This window comes from Hemiscyllium ocellatum, chromosome 2 (genome assembly GCF_020745735.1).
Source record: "Hemiscyllium ocellatum isolate sHemOce1 chromosome 2, sHemOce1.pat.X.cur, whole genome shotgun sequence".
Lineage (NCBI taxonomy): Eukaryota > Metazoa > Chordata > Chondrichthyes > Orectolobiformes > Hemiscylliidae > Hemiscyllium > Hemiscyllium ocellatum.
The window spans coordinates 79,060,462-79,078,289 of record NC_083402.1 but is presented as its reverse complement, the minus strand read 5'-3'; the positions used below and the strand labels follow the sequence as shown (position 1 = coordinate 79,078,289).

The 17,828-nt window shown below is 39.7% G+C and overlaps 1 protein-coding gene across 2 annotated transcripts in view; it reads right to left on the bottom strand.

Moving 5' to 3' along the window:
- mfsd3 (major facilitator superfamily domain containing 3) overlaps positions 1-17,828 on the bottom strand; it is a 145,737-nt gene that overhangs the window by 58,412 nt on the left and 69,497 nt on the right. For both annotated transcript variants that reach the window (XM_060844998.1, XM_060845006.1), the window contains exons 4-5: positions 15,026-15,173; positions 2,564-2,667 (exon numbers count right to left, since the gene is read on the bottom strand). In XM_060844998.1, the coding sequence (XP_060700981.1) occupies positions 2,564-2,667; positions 15,026-15,173 (252 nt within the window). The remainder of the gene's footprint in view (positions 1-2,563; positions 2,668-15,025; positions 15,174-17,828) is intronic.

Sequence of the window (17,828 nt, the reverse complement as noted above, 5' to 3'; positions counted from 1 at the left end):
CCCTAGTTACCCTTTTGTCCTTAATGTATTTGTAAAAACCCTTTGGATTCTCCTTAATCCCATTTGTCAAAGCTATCTCATGTCCTCTTTTTGCCCTCCTGATTTCCCTCTTAAGTATACTCCAACTGCCTTTTTACTTTTCTAACTATTCACTTGATCTATACCTGACATATGCTTCCTTCTTTTTCTTAACCAAACCCTCAATTTCTTTTTGACATCCAGCATTCCCTATACCTACCAGCCTTTCCTTTCACCCTAACAGGAATATACTTTCTCTAGATTCTTGTTATCTCATTTCTGAAGGCTTACCATTTTCCACCCATCCCTTTGCCTGTGAACATCTGCCCCCAATCACCTTTTGAAAGTTCTTGCCTAATACTGTCAAAATTGGCTTTTCTCCAATTTAGAATTTCAACTTTTAGATCTGGTCTATCCTTTTCCAACACTATTTTAAAACTAATAGAATTATGGTCACTGGCCCCAAAGTGATCTTCCACTGACACCTCAGTCATCTGCCCTGCCTTATTTCCCAAGAGTAGGTCAAATTTTGCACCTTCTCTAGTTGGTACATCCACATACTGAATCAAAAAATTGTCTTGTACACACTTAACGAATTCCTCTTCATCTAAACCCTTAACACTATGGCAGTCCCAGTCAATGTTTGGAAAGTTAAAATCCCTCTCTTAACCACCCTATTATTCTTTCAGATAACTGAGATCTCCTTTCAAATTTGTTTCTCAATTTCCCTCTGACTTTTGGGGGGATCTATAATACAATCCCAATAAGGTGATCATCCCTTTCTTATTTCTCAGTTCCACTCAAATAACTTCACTGGATGTATTTCCAGGAATATCCACTCTAAGTATGCCTGTAATGTTATCCCTTATCAAAAACGCCAACTAACCCACCCCACACCACACCCCCTCACCCCCTCTCCCACTCCCCACCCTTTTCTTGCCTCCTTTTCTATCCTTCTGATAGCATTTATATGCTGGAACATTAAACTGCCAGTACTGTCCATCCCTGAGCCATATTTCTGTAATTGCTATGATATCCCAGTTCCATGTTCCTAACCATGTCCTGAGTTAATCTGCTTTCCCTGTTAGGCCTCTTGTATTGAAATAAATGCAGTTTAATATATCAGTCCTACCTTGCTCTCTGTTTTTGCTGCTGCACTGTCTGTTTGACTCACTCCTTTTCCCAACTGTATTAGTCTCAGATTGATCCCTTTCCTCGCTATCTCTCTGGGTCCTGCCGTGCATCACCCTGCCCACCCCACCCCCCCCACCACCCACCTTCCCCACTCCACCATACGAGTTTAAATCCTGCCGAGCAGCTCGAGCAAATCTCCCTGCCAGTATATTAGTCCCCTTCCAACAGAGGTGCAATCCATCCTTCTTGTACAGGTCCCAATCAGAGATTCCGATGATCCAAAAATGTGAATCCTTCTCCCATACACAGGCTCCTCCAGCCACGCATTTATGTGCTCTATCCTCCTATTCCTACAGTCTTTGAGATGAAAGTAGACCTAACAGCGTTGTTGGGAAATATTGGCACAGTGACATTGAAGGAATGGCAACAAAGTTCCATAGTCTGGATGGACTTTGATTTGACTTTCTTTATCTTTCTGGGTAGTATAGGTCACAGCTTGGAAGTTGTCAATAGAAGCCTAGGTGTGTAACAATGCACTTCTTTAGATAGCATACACTGCTGCTTCTGTGCATTCTGTTAAAGGTGGAAACTTTTTTTCAATTCTTTCACAGGATATGGGCATTCCTGACAAGACCAGTATTTGTTGTCCATCCTAACTGCCTTAAACTGAGGGGCTTGCTTGGGCTATTAAAAAATGCAGTAAAAAGTCAACTATCAGTCTGGGGTCCAAGACCAAACCAGATAAGGATAGCTGATTTCCTTCCTTAGGACATCCGTGAACCAGGTAGGTTTTTATAACAATCGATGGTAGTTATTGTGGTCATCATCACCAAGACTAGCTTTAAATTCCAGATTATTATTTGAAATGTGTTGTGAGTTTTGTTTTATGCTTTCACTCCTGTGATGTGGGCATCGCTGGCTGGGCCAGCATTTTTTGCCCATCCTGACCATGAATATAAGTATCCTTAAAACGAAGGTGTGCCCAGAACATTAGAAGAAAGTGTGGATTGCAAATGCTGGAGTCAGAGTCAAGAGTGTGGTGCTGGAAAAGCACAGCAGGTCAGGCAGCATCTGAGGAGCAGGAGAATTGACGTTTCGGGCATAAGCCCTTCACCAAGAATGAAGGGCTTATCCCCAGAACATTAACCTGAGTTTCTGGCTTATTAATACAGTGACATTATCATTACATGGTTGCCTCCTGTAGATCAACCAGCTCACACATTACCGTATTCATTAGTTACATAATGTAGTTCACATAAAACAAAATAAATATATTTTTATGCACTATTCATAACATCAGGATACCTCAAAGCAATATCGAGCTAACTACATTTTGAAGTCTTGGCATTGTTATAAGAAAACAATAGCCTATTTACAAACATATAACCTACATATCGTACATTCAACATACCTTTCATTGTCAAGGATTCACTTTCAAACAGAAGGAGAAGTAATGTCTGGAAACTCAAATTTCCAACACGCACCACAAACAGACTCAGAATAAGTGAAAATGCACTGTAATTGAAAACAAATTATATTCAAGTAAATATATTTTGATTCTGTTGTTTGAAGGATAGAGTTGTTATTTCATACAACAGATTCTATCAAGGAACTTCAACACTTGAGAATTAAATATGCAAAGATTTAAAGAGAATAACATTTTCATAACTTCAAAAATTCAAAATAAGTTCAATTTCTTATTCATATAACTTAAACTTTAAGTTCCATAAAGATATGCCATTAATATTTATAATGAATTTAGGTTATTACAGTGCTATTTTATTGGCTTTGATGTAAGACTCTATCTTTCTATTTTTCAGTATTTTTTATTGCAGACTGAAATGGGAAAGCGACTGTTTTAAAACCAAACATTGTGGAAGAGCTTGCTGCAATTTTAAAAAGCAGGTTACTGCTACTCATTATGAGTGCTGTTTACACTGCTCTTTGTTGAATAGTAGGGGGAGGTTTTTGCAGATGAACTAGTCCCAGGGAGCCTGTACAAAGGGAGATTTGGTCAGCAACAAATAAGGGATTGATCTGTGGAGTGGTGACAAGTTGCACGTCTTCTACAAGACAATTCCACAACAATCTGATTGTTTTTATGGAGCTGAAGAACTTGGAGATATGAAAAATAACTTTCATACCTCAGGAGGGGAAGTAGTGTCCTTTTCTCTGCAGTTCAAAAAACACATAAAACCTGAATAACACCAGTTTATTTTCTCTCTGCAGTTGCTATAAGCTGATGCTTTTAGCCAATAAATCAGAGACTTCAAAAGTCATGAACCAGTCACACAGTGCTTCTTACAAGCAAGTGAAAGTACCTAAAGAAGAGAGGTCGAGGGGCAGCCAATCCTGCAAGTCAATAGGATCATCCAAGAGAACCGAGTGAACAGGGACCACTGAACTGCCTTTCTTGATTTTCCCTCTAACTGCAATGCCAATTTTTTTTCTGTCTGTATGTGCATGTGGGGGAGAGATTTGAAAGAGTTTAGAGTCTTAACCAATAGATATATATGTCAATAGTTTATAACTGTTTATGGTTTATAGCCCAGGAACCTGGTATGTGCTTACTGTCAACCTGGGTTTAAAAAGACAGGCAAAATGGGGAATGTGTACTTGTATAAAATCTTTAGCTTTTATCATGACTCCAGGAATAGCTTGATTTCCAGTGTGCTACCTCAGTGAGGTGTGACAGTGTACACATTAAATCGGTAATTGTATAAAAGGGATTTTATAAAGCCTTACAAACATTGAAGGTGGCAGTCAGGGTTCCTGAATTGAGTAAGAGCTGAAATGTTAATTTATTAATGGTGACTTGAGATGCAGAGATCCATTCAGCAGCGTGTTTGTGAAGTGTTGGATCTCATGGTGAGAAATGCCAGATTCTCCATTTGCAATGCATTTGTCTATCATGAATAGGCATGAGCATAAAACTTTTATAATTACATCCCACCTTCAAGATAAAGTCAGCAGCACTAGAGAAGCTTGTGGACTCGTGAACTCCCAGTTCATGTTATTTTAAAGGTGATGTGCGCCAGTCGGCTTTGTGTATTTGTGGCTGAGGTCAGCAGTTCTCCTTATTGAAGTCTGTGACACAAGCAAGCAGAGCTAAGGAATGACCTTTTACATCAACCTGGCGCTCATGACCAGCAAAGACAAATCCATGGTAACATGGGCGTGGAATAAGATCAGGAGCACAGAGGAGTGGAGGAGGAATGCAAGGTAGAACAGTCTTTGATGAATAGAAGTAAAATGAGACAAAAGATTAAGATTCTGAATGTGATGGAAACAGTCAATTAAAGTGAATGAATGAGAAGCCTAAAGAGAGTTTTTACTACTGTCCTTATGTGAATCCACACAGGATATTGGCTGGCACAATCTTCACAAAACTTTGAGTTCACCTACAAAATTTCAATTATTTCTGCTGACAGAAATGCCTTTTAAAATGCATCGCATGGAAGGCCGGCTGTGTCTACAAGTTCAGCCCCAGAGTGGCGAGTACATTGAGCACTAATATGAGCATTCAAAGATTGCAGACGCTTCATTGTTTCCTCCACAATAAAGAAGGGTCTCTGACTCCCTGATAATCTTCAATGCGTGCCAACCGTGAGGCAGCCAATTAGCCTCTGAATAAGCAAATCACAACAAATAACAGTGCTGAAGATTCAAGCAAAGTGAAACCAAAATAATGTAAAATATTTTTGCCACTTTTGTACTCTCTTTATGTAACTGGCAAAGTAGGGTGACTGAAAATTGGGGCCATGGTGCAAAGTCTCGTCATTTGACCAGGAAATTCTGTCTATTCTTGCTCCATTGCAAATGAAAAGGTCCCTCCACCATGTGATCCCACGTATATACCATAATGTCACTGGTACTTTAAATTTTAATTGTAATTGTTTCGGATTAGCAAAACAGAGCAGATGTGGTGCACACTTCATGTTCTGCCATCAGAATCAGTGCACAACTGATAAACTTGAGTAGAGAGGAAGATAAATTGTAATTTACCAAATGGTTCTGACAGACTTAAATAAAGGATATTTGTTCAGCATCCAACAGCATGAAATAGTCTGACAACACAGCTTATTGTAAATTTTAATTTTGTAGCAGACTTGCCAAAGATCTTGAAACTGTGGTTCGCAAAGAACCTCAAAGCCCAGCAGCACAGGTTTCCTCTGCACAGACCCATTCAGGTAATAGCTGAGCATGTGACTTAGTACTTTTTACTCGACGGCTACAGCATCTTTAGCATTTGGAGGAAATATGAATCCTCCCATTGTGGAAAGTAAAAGCAGTTTTATTTTCTCAGTGGAGCTTCCTGTTGATGGTTTTAGTGTTTTACAGAGAACAAAAAAATCATTATTTAACTTGCTTGGAATCTAGCCACAAGTTCAGGTGAAACATAAACCATTCTAGCAGTACTCCAGCTAATTGATTCTTTGGATACGTTTAAAGCATCGTACATCCTCTGGGATTATTGTCTCCTCGTAAGCAGTCCCTCAACAAGATTGGCAGCACAAGTGGCTAGTAATTAATAGCCTGCAAATGTTTTATCTACGGTTTGTAAATCTGCTCTTGCTCCATCAGAAGCATCACCTTAGGTGAATTCTGTAAGCTCAATAGAGGAAAAGCCCTGTGGGAAGCATGGACAGAATGCAAACACCGGCCCAAGGTTTGGGGTACAATTTAAAGAACTGAAATATTCTGTTACACAAGAGGAATTTTGTACAAAGGGAAGATCAGTAGTTAATTGGTGAAGCAAATCAAATTGTGCTGGATCCTTGTCCAAATTTGCTTTTAGAAGCATGAAACTTGATGAAATTAAGAAAGAGGACGAAACTCTATCCACTAAAAGAATTAAACTGAGGTGAATAGGTTTGAGCTAAGTAGCTTAAGGAATTGTAATTGAAAGTTTTCAGTGCAATGCACAATAAAACTCATAAAGGTAAAACAGGAGGCGACTGGACAAAATAACTTAAAAGCTCCTTGAGATATCAGGATAGGTGGATAACATGGCTAACAAGGCGAAGAATGGGATACTTGCCTTTATTTGTCGAGGCATAGAGTTTAAGAGCAGGGAGGTTATGCTGGAATGGTATAAAATGTTGTTTAGGCCACAGCTAGGGTATTGTGTGCAATTCCAGAGACCACTTAGTAGGAGGGATTTGATAACACCAGATAGGGTACATAAGAGATTTATCAGGATGTTGCCTGGGCTAGAGACTTTCGGTTATTAAGAGGGATTGGACAAACTGGGATTGTTTTCCTGAGAGCAGAGGATATTGAGAGGGGACATGACTGAAATTATAAGGAACATCGATAAGGTAGACAGGATGAAAATCTTTCACTTGGTGGAGGAATGAATGACCAGGGCAACGATTTAAGATAAGGGGCAGAAGATTTAGAGGATATGTGAGGAAATATATTTTCACCCACAGGGTGGCAGGAATATGGAACACACTGCCTGTAAGAGTGGGAGAGGAAGGAAGTCTTACGCCTTGCAATGCTAAAACATACATACCAAGCTGTCGGCAAAGTTTTGGAAAATGGGACTAGAATAGTTACGTAGTTGTTTTTGACCAGCATAGGTATGGTGGGCCAAAGGGCCTTTTTCTGTGCTGTAGACCTCCATGACTCTATAACTGAATACATACTTGTCTGAAATAAGGAGAGACATGCCCTCTCAGGGGGACATATTCCACCATCAATCAATCTTCAGTCCTCTGATGTATAAAACAAGTAACGGAAACCTGCCAATGAAAATACTTTCCCTCGTTACAATCATATGTACAGTATGCTTTGCACATGCAGATGTGTGAGAACCCATTCTGATTGAGACACAGCCTGAGTTAGTGTGAGGTTTTGGGAATTTGGAGAACTGTGGAGATTCGATGCAGAGGGACAGAGGTGCTTTTTTTTTTGCTTTTTGTTTTGTTCATCGTTTGTAAGATGCCATTGTTTGTGGTTTATTGTTGGTAAGGCTGTTTTCTTCAGCTTCAACTGAGCAGAGGGAGGGGAGTCCGAATTTAACAGCAGCATCTTTAAGGGTCTGCTTACAAGGAAGTGTTGTACTGAATGGTTCAAAAAATTAAAATATATAGATATATATATTTCGGAAGACAGGATTAACTGAGAAATCACAGGCATAAGTGAAAGTCAGGGACAATGTAGTAAAGTAATTTACCTAAGCAAAACTGTTTAAGGAAAATAGGTTCATAGCATTCTTCCACAAACGTAACTTTTTTTTTCAAAAGGGAGTAACACAGGACCAGAGAGGAAGTCATGACAGCAGAGTTCGCACTCGTGTTGTACGTCTCCTGTGTTATGTAGCAAATCATGGACGCTTCAGTTGTGCCTGGTGACTACGTATGCAGGAAGCATGACCAGTTACAGCTAATGGCTAACTCCATTTTGGAGCAGCAGGTGGAATCACAGTGGAGCATTTGTGATGTTAAGCATGTCATGAACAGCATGTTCAGTGACGTGTTCAGGTGAAGACTGAATGGGCAGGAAGTGTACAGCTGACCACCAGGGCTGTGTGAGGCAGGCAGGAAGTGCAGGAGTCCCCTGTACCCATTTACATTTCTAAACAAGAGGGGAGGATGAAGAATGGCAGAGTTTTGTGGTAGTGTATTCAATTGTAAGTGAACACACAGGCATTTCTGCAGTTTATTAAGAGACTTCAGGTTGGTATTTTGCCTCCCTGGTGCCAGGGTCAGGGATGTTAATGAATGGTTGCAGGGCACTGTGAAGGAGAAGGGCAAACAGCCAGAGATCATGATACATTTGGTTACCTTAGGTAGAAAAGGGATGAGACCTGTGAGCAGAATTTAGGGAGCTAGGAAAGAGATTAAAGAACAGGATCCAAAAAGTAATAATGTTTCAATTGCTTTTGATGTCACTTGCTGTTAAGTGTAAAAGACTCTATGACTCTATAAGTGTGAGATTAATCCAGGTGAATGCATAGCTGGAGAGATTTGCAGGATGGAGGAATTTTGAGTTCTGGGACATTGGGACAATTTTTCAAGGTGCGGGACCTGTGCAAGGTGGACAGGTTGTACCTGAGCTGAAATGGAATCAGCATCCTTGCAGGGAGGTTTGCTGGTGCAAATGGAGAGTGTTTAAATAAATTTAGCATGGGGATAGGATCCAGAGAGAAGGTTCAGCAAGGGAATCTGAACAGCAGAGACAGCAAGGGAGTCAAGATAGCACAGAAACAACAGACCAGTTAAGGCACAAGGGATTTGAACACAATTGGATATACTTATGAAAGGAGTTTGATAAATAAGGCAGATGAGTTGAGGGCACAAATTTAAACATGGTGATATGGTATCATTGCTGTCAGTGAGACATGGTTAAGAGAGGGGTGGGATTGGCAGCTCAGTGTTCCAGGACATAGGGTCTTCAGGTGAGACAGGGTAGGAAGTAAAATAAAAGTAGGCATTGCAATATTGATCAGGGAATCAACTACAGCAGTAAGAAGGGTCATCTTTGAAGGCTACCGAAGTGAAGACATATGGGTAGAACTTAAAAATAAAAGACGATCAGTCGCATTACTGGGAGAGTACTACAGGCCCACAACAGTTCAAGAGAAATAGAACAGCTGATACATAGGCATATTTCAGAGAAGCGGAAAAGTAATCGAGTAGTGATAGTATGGGATTTCAACTTCTCAAACAATAACTGGGGTCTCATAGTATGAAAGGTTTAGAGGGAGAGGAATTCTTAAAATGCATCCAGAACCGCCTTTCAGTCAGTATGTTGTTCAAGGCCCTACAGCTTGGGAGGAGGCAGGGTCATCCTGGACTTAACCTTGGGAAATGAAGCCAGACAAGTGATTCAAGTATCAATAGGACATATTTTGCAGATAACAATCATAATTCAGTTAGATTCAGGATTGTTTTATAAAAAGAACAAGGATGGGCCTGCAATCAAATTTCTAACTTGGGAAGTGGGGGCGGGGGGGTCGATTTTAATTAGATAAGTTTTGATTTGGCCAGAATGAACTGGAAGCCCAGTAAATCTATGTCAGACCAATGGGATGCATTCAAGAATGAATCAGGAAGAGCACAATGTCAACATATTCTGATAAAGACAAAGGCTCGGACTAGTAAATCCTGTGAACCCTGGATACCAGGGAATATACCGGATTGGATAAGAGAACCAGGAAGGCTTTTGGCAGATACTGATGGTTTAAAATAGCAAATCTACACAGGAATGTGCAAGAGGAAACTTAAAAAGCAAATCAGGAGAGCAAAAAGGGAACACAAAAGAATAATGGCAGGTAAAATGTAGTAAAATTAAGGATAACGGATAACTAAGGAACGAATAGGGCCCATTAAGGACAACAGTGGTCTTTTGTACATAATGACACAATACATGTGTCAATGTTCACTAATGAGAAGGACAGTGTGGGTGTGGGATTTAAAAGCAGCCAGGTGATGTTGGAACTGTATAAAGCTTTTTTCAGGCCACACTTTGAAAACTGCTGAATTTGATGATGTGCCTTACATATTTAGACCGATCTGCATGATTTGGTGATGCATTTACTCTATCTTACATGATTTCGTGATGCAGACATAAATATACAAACGCGAGTACTGCTGAGAAAGCTGTCTGTTTTAGCATGCATCAGGACAAATTGCAAGAAGTACCAAGTGAAGGGAGACAACATTAATATTGTAGGGGATGATAGTGCTAATTGATTGACAACTGGCCTGTGATTGATAGAGGCATTGTCACAGAGCATGCATCAATTAATGATGATTACATTTAACAAACAGGCTTGTTTAAATTTTAGGCCAGACTGGTCGACTCTGATTGGACAAGACATTGCTCTAAGAAATGAACCAGAAAATCGCTGTCACATATTTTGCTGAACTGAAACAAGTGTGTGCATATTTGCTTTCCGACTGCAAGGAACAAGGCCCTGTGTATAGTTTCTAGTACACCTAAGTGTGTCTCACTATGACCCTGACTAGCAATTCTAAATTGTTTCTCAGTGTCATTCTCTACACATTTGAGAATGTTTTGCAAATACTGTCTACTGTGGAATCGCATCTAATGCTGGAGTTGTAAATATTGTAAGCATGGACTGCTTGGGCATGGTCAGTTGTGAACAGCTGAAGAGATATGCTAGGAGAAAGTGAGGACTGCAGATGCTGGAGATCAGACCTTAAAAATGTGTTGCTGGAAAAGCGCAGCAGGTCAGGCAGTATCAAAGGAACAGGAAAATCGACGTTTCAGGCATAAGCCCTTCTTCAGGAATGAGGAGGTGTGGGTGCAAGTTTTGCATTTCTTGAGGTTGCAGGGGAAGGTGCCGGGAGTGGAGGTTGGGTTGGTGGGGGTGTGGATCTGACGAGGGGGTCGTGGAGGGACTGGTCTTTCCGGAACGCTGATAGGGGTGGAGAGGGAAATATATCCTTGGTGGTGGGTCTGTTTGAAGGTGGCGGAAATGACGAAGGATGATACAATGTATCCGGAGGTTGGTGGGGTGGTAGGTGAGGACCAGTGGGGTTCTGTCCTGGTGGTGATTGGAGGGGCGGGATTCAAGGGCAGAGGAGCGTGAAGTGGAGGAGATGCGGTGGAGAGCATTGTCAACCACATCTGAGGGGATTTTATTGGAATTGGTCGTCCTGGGACAGATGCGGCGACGGCGAAGGAATTGGGAATATGGGATGGTGTTTTTACAGGGGGCAGGATGGGAGGAGGTGTAATCTAGGTCACTGTGGGAGTCAGTCGATTTATAGTAAATGTCCGTGTGGAGTTGCTCGTCCGAGATAGAAATGGAGAGGTCTAGGAAGGGGAGGGAGGAGTCTGAGACGGTCCAGGTAAATTTGAGGTCGGGGTGGAAGGTGTTAGTAAAGTGGATGAACTGTTCAACCTCCTCGTGGGAGCACAAGGTAGGGGGTTTTATTGGAATTGGTCCTCCTGGGAGCAAATGCGGCGAAGGCGTGGTTGATGATGCTCTCCACCGCATCTCCCTCCACTTCCTGCTCCTCTGCCCTTTAACCCCGCCCTCCAATTGCCACCAGGACAGAACTCCACTGGTCCTCACCTACCACCCCACCAACCTCCAGATACATCATACCATCCTTCATCATTTCCGTCACCTCCAAACGGACCAGGCTTGTACCCAGATTAATGAGACTGTCCAATGAAGAGAGACTATGTAATCTGAACCAGTATTTTCTAAAGTTTTGTCATTGAATCCTACAGAATACTTAAAAGGATAGACAGGATAGGTGCAGTAAGATATTTCCCCGGTTGAGGGGTCGAAGAGATACAATATAGATAAGGGGATGCCATTTAGGACCCAGAAGAGATTATTTCTTTTTATTCAGAGGGTATTGAATATTTGGAATTCTCTACCGTAGAAGGACATGAAAGCTTAATCATTGAGTATATTTAAAATAGAGGTCGATAAATTGTTGATTATCAATGGCATAAAAGATTATACGAATAGTGTGGGTAAAAAGCATTGAACTAGTTGATCAACCATAAGTATGTTAAATGCTGGAGTCGATTCATTGGGTTGAGTGGAACACTCATATTCCTTCCTTCAGAAAAATATTGACCATATATGTGATACCTCTCACATTCAGCAGCATAACCAACCAATAAACACACAAAATATCTTTAAATTGCTGGCTGCTTTCGACAAGGAATTCATGATTTTCACTGTCTGAAGAAACAAGGCATCCATTACCACCATGATCCAATTGCAAAACGTAAGTTATGAGTTTTGATAAGTCATGAAAGGAACGTTTGGCAGTAGTGATGTGGTGCATAGCTGATTCTGCTAAGTGTGTGACACTTTTAAATGTTTTATGCACATGCACAGTCAGGGACAGCTTACATGGGATCCTTTGGGTCAATGTGCGCTCCTGCACCTTTTAGGAAACATTGTGAAACAAAAGCATAGATACTATTGGCAGAGGACACCATGAGACTGAAAATGCATTTTAAAGCAATCAAGTCATATGCGGACAGGCTAACACAAACATACATATCCAGGTCATTCTGCTAAAATACATGTTTTATCAACACGAATTTGCTGCAACACGATTGACGAATTGGGGATGCTGTTTCTAAAGGGTGAACTTTTAAAACGTGGGTTGGCCATAATGCAATAACATAATCAACACTTTAAGCGCTATTTCTAAAGCACGATTTTTTTATAACATGAGGTTGCACAAGAATACAACAATGTGTTACAGAAGAACTGACTGCATGGCCTTAATAGCCCAGCAAATGTGCATTGGAAGTCCTGCATCACATGAACGGCTTCCTGATGTGAGTGTGCATGATTCCTCTGCTATTTTCACTACTCCATTGTCAACTTTATTCATCTCCCTCTCCTCGGTGAAGGGTGTCAGTTCCTTGCTCCTTTCTCCATTGCCAGCCATACCCTGCTTTATAACCCTTCTTCACCTGCATCTTCCTATAGTGAGCTTCAGCTGACTGGCTGCAGCCAACACTGTCCAGCCTGAGTTTGCCATTAACTCACGTCCACATGTTTCCTGCTTGAGTTATCAAATATAAATTAAAATAAGGTTTTGCAATGATTTTTGCTCTATCTAGTAGAACTAAAACCAACTGTGACTGAAAGTTGCTAATTTAGCAAGACCAGAGAGTGAATCTTCCCGTTCTATACAGTTCAATAACTCACACCTTTAACCAGCTCAACCTCTGGAGGGTTATCTTTCCTCTTTTGAATTCAATTCAAGAGTTCACTACAAAAAGCCTCTAACCTAAAGTGAAAAAAGCATAGCAAGGTCCATTAATGTAAACTATTCTCATCTTTACTTTATCAGTATGTTTTTTTTTAAAGTTTAAATGCCACTCAAGCAGATGCAGATTTCAATCCCATTTTCAAACCCTCACAGCCTAGAAAATGCTTGACAGCTCTTAGCAGGATAAAGCAACACCTTTTGCCTGGTTATCCAATTTTCTCAAGAGTAGTGACAGTTATTAGTTTGTAGACAGCATAAAAGAACCTCTTATCTCAAACCTGCTAGCCTTAATGCACTGTTAATGATTAGCATCCAGTCAGAAACAGCAAAGGATAGGGGAAAGGAAATCTGCAAGTTACAGATACATGTCTGCATTTTAGCCTTGTCATAAAAATCAGATGCATTTACTAAACCTCTGAAGTTTGCATTTCATAGAAATGGAAGATTATTCCTGAAATCAAGAACAAAAAAATGCATACACAACATGTTTCACACATTTGTCCAAAGACTGTCATATGTTGTGCTATCATGTTTACTGCAGAGACAACATTTAGATTTGAGTGATATTTTATTCTTTTGCATGAATAGTTACTCATTTTCCCCAATCTATATTGTTGAGTAAGGACTGAATGTATAGATGATTGCATTTCAGTTGCCTTATGACATTAGATCAAAGGTCTTATACAAACTGGAATTTCATTTCATCTTTCATCATATGATATGAAAAAATATACAATAAAATATTACTGAAAGATACAATATTTGTTTTAGGTCAATCAATTGCTGCGGTTAGTTAAGTTGAAAGTCTAATGCAGCTGTATAAGAAATGAAATTTACAGAATACTACCATGACTAATGTAAGCAGAGTGCAGTACTTTCAAATCTTCAAAAGAGATGATTGCTAATGAAACAAGGTACAGGAGCAGTACTGTATAACCTATTGATCCAAAAAAGACTCATTTTCAGCAATCAGTGACCCACTTTTACAGTATTCTCATAATCAGTTTGACGCTCAATGATACTTGACAAGTCCCACAGGTTTACAGGGGAGTGCCGGATGCCAAGTCTGCCCTTCCTTCCGATTTCAATGCCAAGCTGAACTAACAATTTTTCCCTTTGACAGTTTACTGTTTTCTCAGGAGATTTTACACTTTTCATCATGCAAAAATATCAAAGAACTATTGTAACTGCTGGAAGGCCAGCATAAAATTAAATGTCAATCCAACAAATAACTCAACACAGAGATCATGACTTGACATCTGACACAACTGTGTTTACACTAATTTTTCTTTCAAAAGAGACACATAAAGGTTATGAGAGGGGATCATGTACTGGAGTGGGTCCCTATATCTGCACCAGAAACTCCAGGTTCAAGTCCAGCTCCAGATCTTGACAGTCAAGGAAGGTGCGCTCTTAAGGGGAGATAGTGGTGCAGTGGTAACTCTGGATCAGTAACTCAGAGGTCCAGATGAACGCTCTGGGAGCATGAGTTCAAATTCCACCAGGGCAGCTGGTGAAATTAACGAATGTGAAATTAAAATTGTGACCATGAAACCATTGTTAAAAAAAACCCATCCACTTCACAAATGCCCTCTAGAGATGGAAACCTTCCCCTGTGCATAGCTCTTAATGGCTGCACAGATCAAAGACAATTAAGAATGAGCACCAAACGCTGGCCTTGCCCATGGCGCATGAAAGAATAAATAAAAAAGCCAAACAGGTTTGTGTAAGGCAGCAAGAGCAGGGCCTGAGTCGAGGGGAAACTATCACTCTGCAGGGCTCAAGAGAGTCTGCTGTGCTTGGGTCAGTGATGGGGATAGCAGCCCAGGCCAGAAGCAGCAACAGGACTCAGGTTTTCTGTCCATGTTCCTGAATAAGAATGGGATTCTTGGTCATCCATGTAAGGAATGAAACTGGAACCTGTACAAACACTATCTAATGCTCCCAGCTGTCACTTTCCTGGTGGGCTTCATCTTGGGTGAGAAGCTAACATGCTGTACATTATATTGGGCACTTGTGAGAATGAAATAAAATCCCAATTTAGCATTTTGTTAACATTACTTATTTAGTTTGAAGACATGATAACAATGAGTTATTTTCTTATGTCTATACATGAATAAAAGTTAAATCTACAAACTTACTTATACTTTGTCATTAATATGCCACCAAGGCATGATCCAAGAATAGAAAATCCCATTGCAACTAGCCCAGTCCATAATCCCAGCTCCGCTGGAGAGAAATTGTGCTCCAGTAAAAACATTGGAAACATGCTCACAGTACCCTGTTCTCCTAAAAATAAAGAGCAAAATTGATGCATTAGTCAATATAATTACACATTACTATTTCAGCAATAATAAATGAGAATGTCTTGTGGTTTGAATAACAGTATTGTAATGATATTAAAAAATTGGATGCAAAAGGATCTTCGAATTCATTATTGCTTTTGGATTGTACACTTGTATTATTTCCTAATGATGGTTTTAAGACAGGTTTTTGATCAAAACAGGGATTAGGGCAGTGGCGGGGAGGTGTGATAATCTGAAGACCCCATTGAATCAGAACAGTCTTTTTCAGGACCAGACTAAGGGGGGAAAAAAATGTTAGTGTGAACAGCCTTGATTTCCTTTTTTGTATCCCCTCATTTCTATAACCAGTGCCATACCATCAACAATGATTACGGTGAATGAGCTTTATACAATCTCTGCAAATATGTCTCATAGACTTTAATAAAAAATACTGGGAACAACTTAACTTCACAGAGAAAAGTATAATGATTAATTGTGAGATGTAACATTTCCTTCCACATAACAAGGGCCAAGTTATGTTCATCTTCTGTGTAATTTTGTGAATTTTTGTACATCAGGACAAAAGGACCACTTGGTGATGAACAGAACAATGCTACATCGGGCATGCGGCATCAACAAGTGCCCACAAATATAGTTCTAACTTACTACAGCCTTATAAAAATGCCCTATCGTGGTGGACATTTTGGATTTTAATGGTATTTTCATTTACAGGATAAGATAGCAATAACACTTGTGCCAGAGCTAGCATGAAAACAAAGTAGCATAAAAGGAAATAATTGAAAAATTAATTTATGATTAATTAGAGTATCATCCAAAGTTGTAACTATCAATGATTCCATTGAATTTAATAACTATTTCAAATTTCATCAAGAGTCCTTCTTGACTCAGAGACAACTTCTAGCAAGACATTTCAAGAACGATGGTGTTCAATCATTTGTGCTATTACATACACATTCAATCATAGGGGATAGGCAAACTTTTTAGCACAGATGAATTTTGTTTTTGGGATATAGGAACATAAGAATTATAAAAGAATCACAATGATAAAATCATTCTGTTTTGATAAATCAATCCCACTTCACATTTTCTCTCACTTTTTACCACAGAAGGCTATCTGAAATCGCTTCTTGATTCGATTTGCATTGTTCAAGTGAATCAAATTCCATCAGGTATCCCTTATTTCTAGGTTAATATTTTAACAAAACCTACATTCCCTAGTATTTGGATGCTTCATCACTGTGAGCACTGTTTTATTCAGATTGTTGAAATTCTCCAATTTTGCTGTCACAATAAAATTACTTACTTTGGGTTACATTAAATGATAGGAGCTTTAATACTGTTAAGTCATGACACCAGGAAGATGATTATTTGTATTTTATACGTGCTCCACTGACTGAGCTCTCAGTTACTTACAAACATTGTACTGTGATTATCATAGTAGTCATTTCTCTACAGGTACAGGTACACTACTTGACCACAGGGCTGCTCTCTCATTAGACAGATAGAGAGACAACTGGTGGCGGTTCAACCTGAGGACCACCAGGCCTTAGGCAAGAGACGAGGTTGAGAAGGAGAGTCCTCACAGTAACCACAGCCAGTGGTTACTGAATCCATGCCATTGGCATCACCCTGCATCGCAAACCAGCTGTCCAGCCAACTGAGCTAACTGACTCCCAATCATTTCAATATAACATCTTTAAGGCAGGTACAACATATGCAGATGCAAACAAGTCACTAAGTATCATTTACCAGATAGATCATAACTGTATGCTAAGGTAAAACCCTACTCCACATATTTCCTTAAATGCTGGCAATTCTGTAAATGTAGTAATCCAGACAGATTACCTGCTGGCAAACTATTTTTAGTAATCCGTCTGGTGCTGTTGTAATTGTGGATTTTTGGATTACTGCTAAATTCTGGTCCCATTGGTTACTGAAGCTACAACTGGGACTTGTAACACAGTGCTATGATACAATACATTAACTGTGTGACAGACATAAAGAAAAAGTAATCCCTGCACAGTAATCCCCTTCTGGTACCTTACTCTTATTATGGTCTAATGACTGAAAATTATTTCACTCAAGTAAGATTTACTATAATCAGTTTTTGTGTATTTCACTGTTTCACATTATTCTCAGAAGCAGATTAGCCAGTCACACCTCTTTAAATCTTTTCTCAAGTACATTACATACTTTATTAATACAAAAGCAAGCACAAAATGGGTTTTCTGTTATAATAGCATCCCCTAGTGGATCTGAAGTGAATTTCAGGTTTGAGTATTTCTTAATTCATTCTTCGGTATCAGATGTCCAGAGTAGACTTAACATTTTAAAGCCATGTTTGCAACTGTGTTAGGACAAACGAAACATGAAAAGAAACTGCCAATCTGAAATTAAGTTCTACTCTTAAATGTGATGGGATGAGTGATGCTTTGGGTTGTGAATGTACTTGCATTGTATTCAGTCCTGGTTATCATTCATGAGCTAATACAGTTCCCTCAGATTGACTGCATTATAATATCATAAGACACATTACTATTTATTCCAAACTGTAAATTTAAATTAAATTGTATAAGTGGATAATGTGCCAGTATACGAACGCTATTTTTTCTAGCCAGGTTATACTGGCTACTATCAC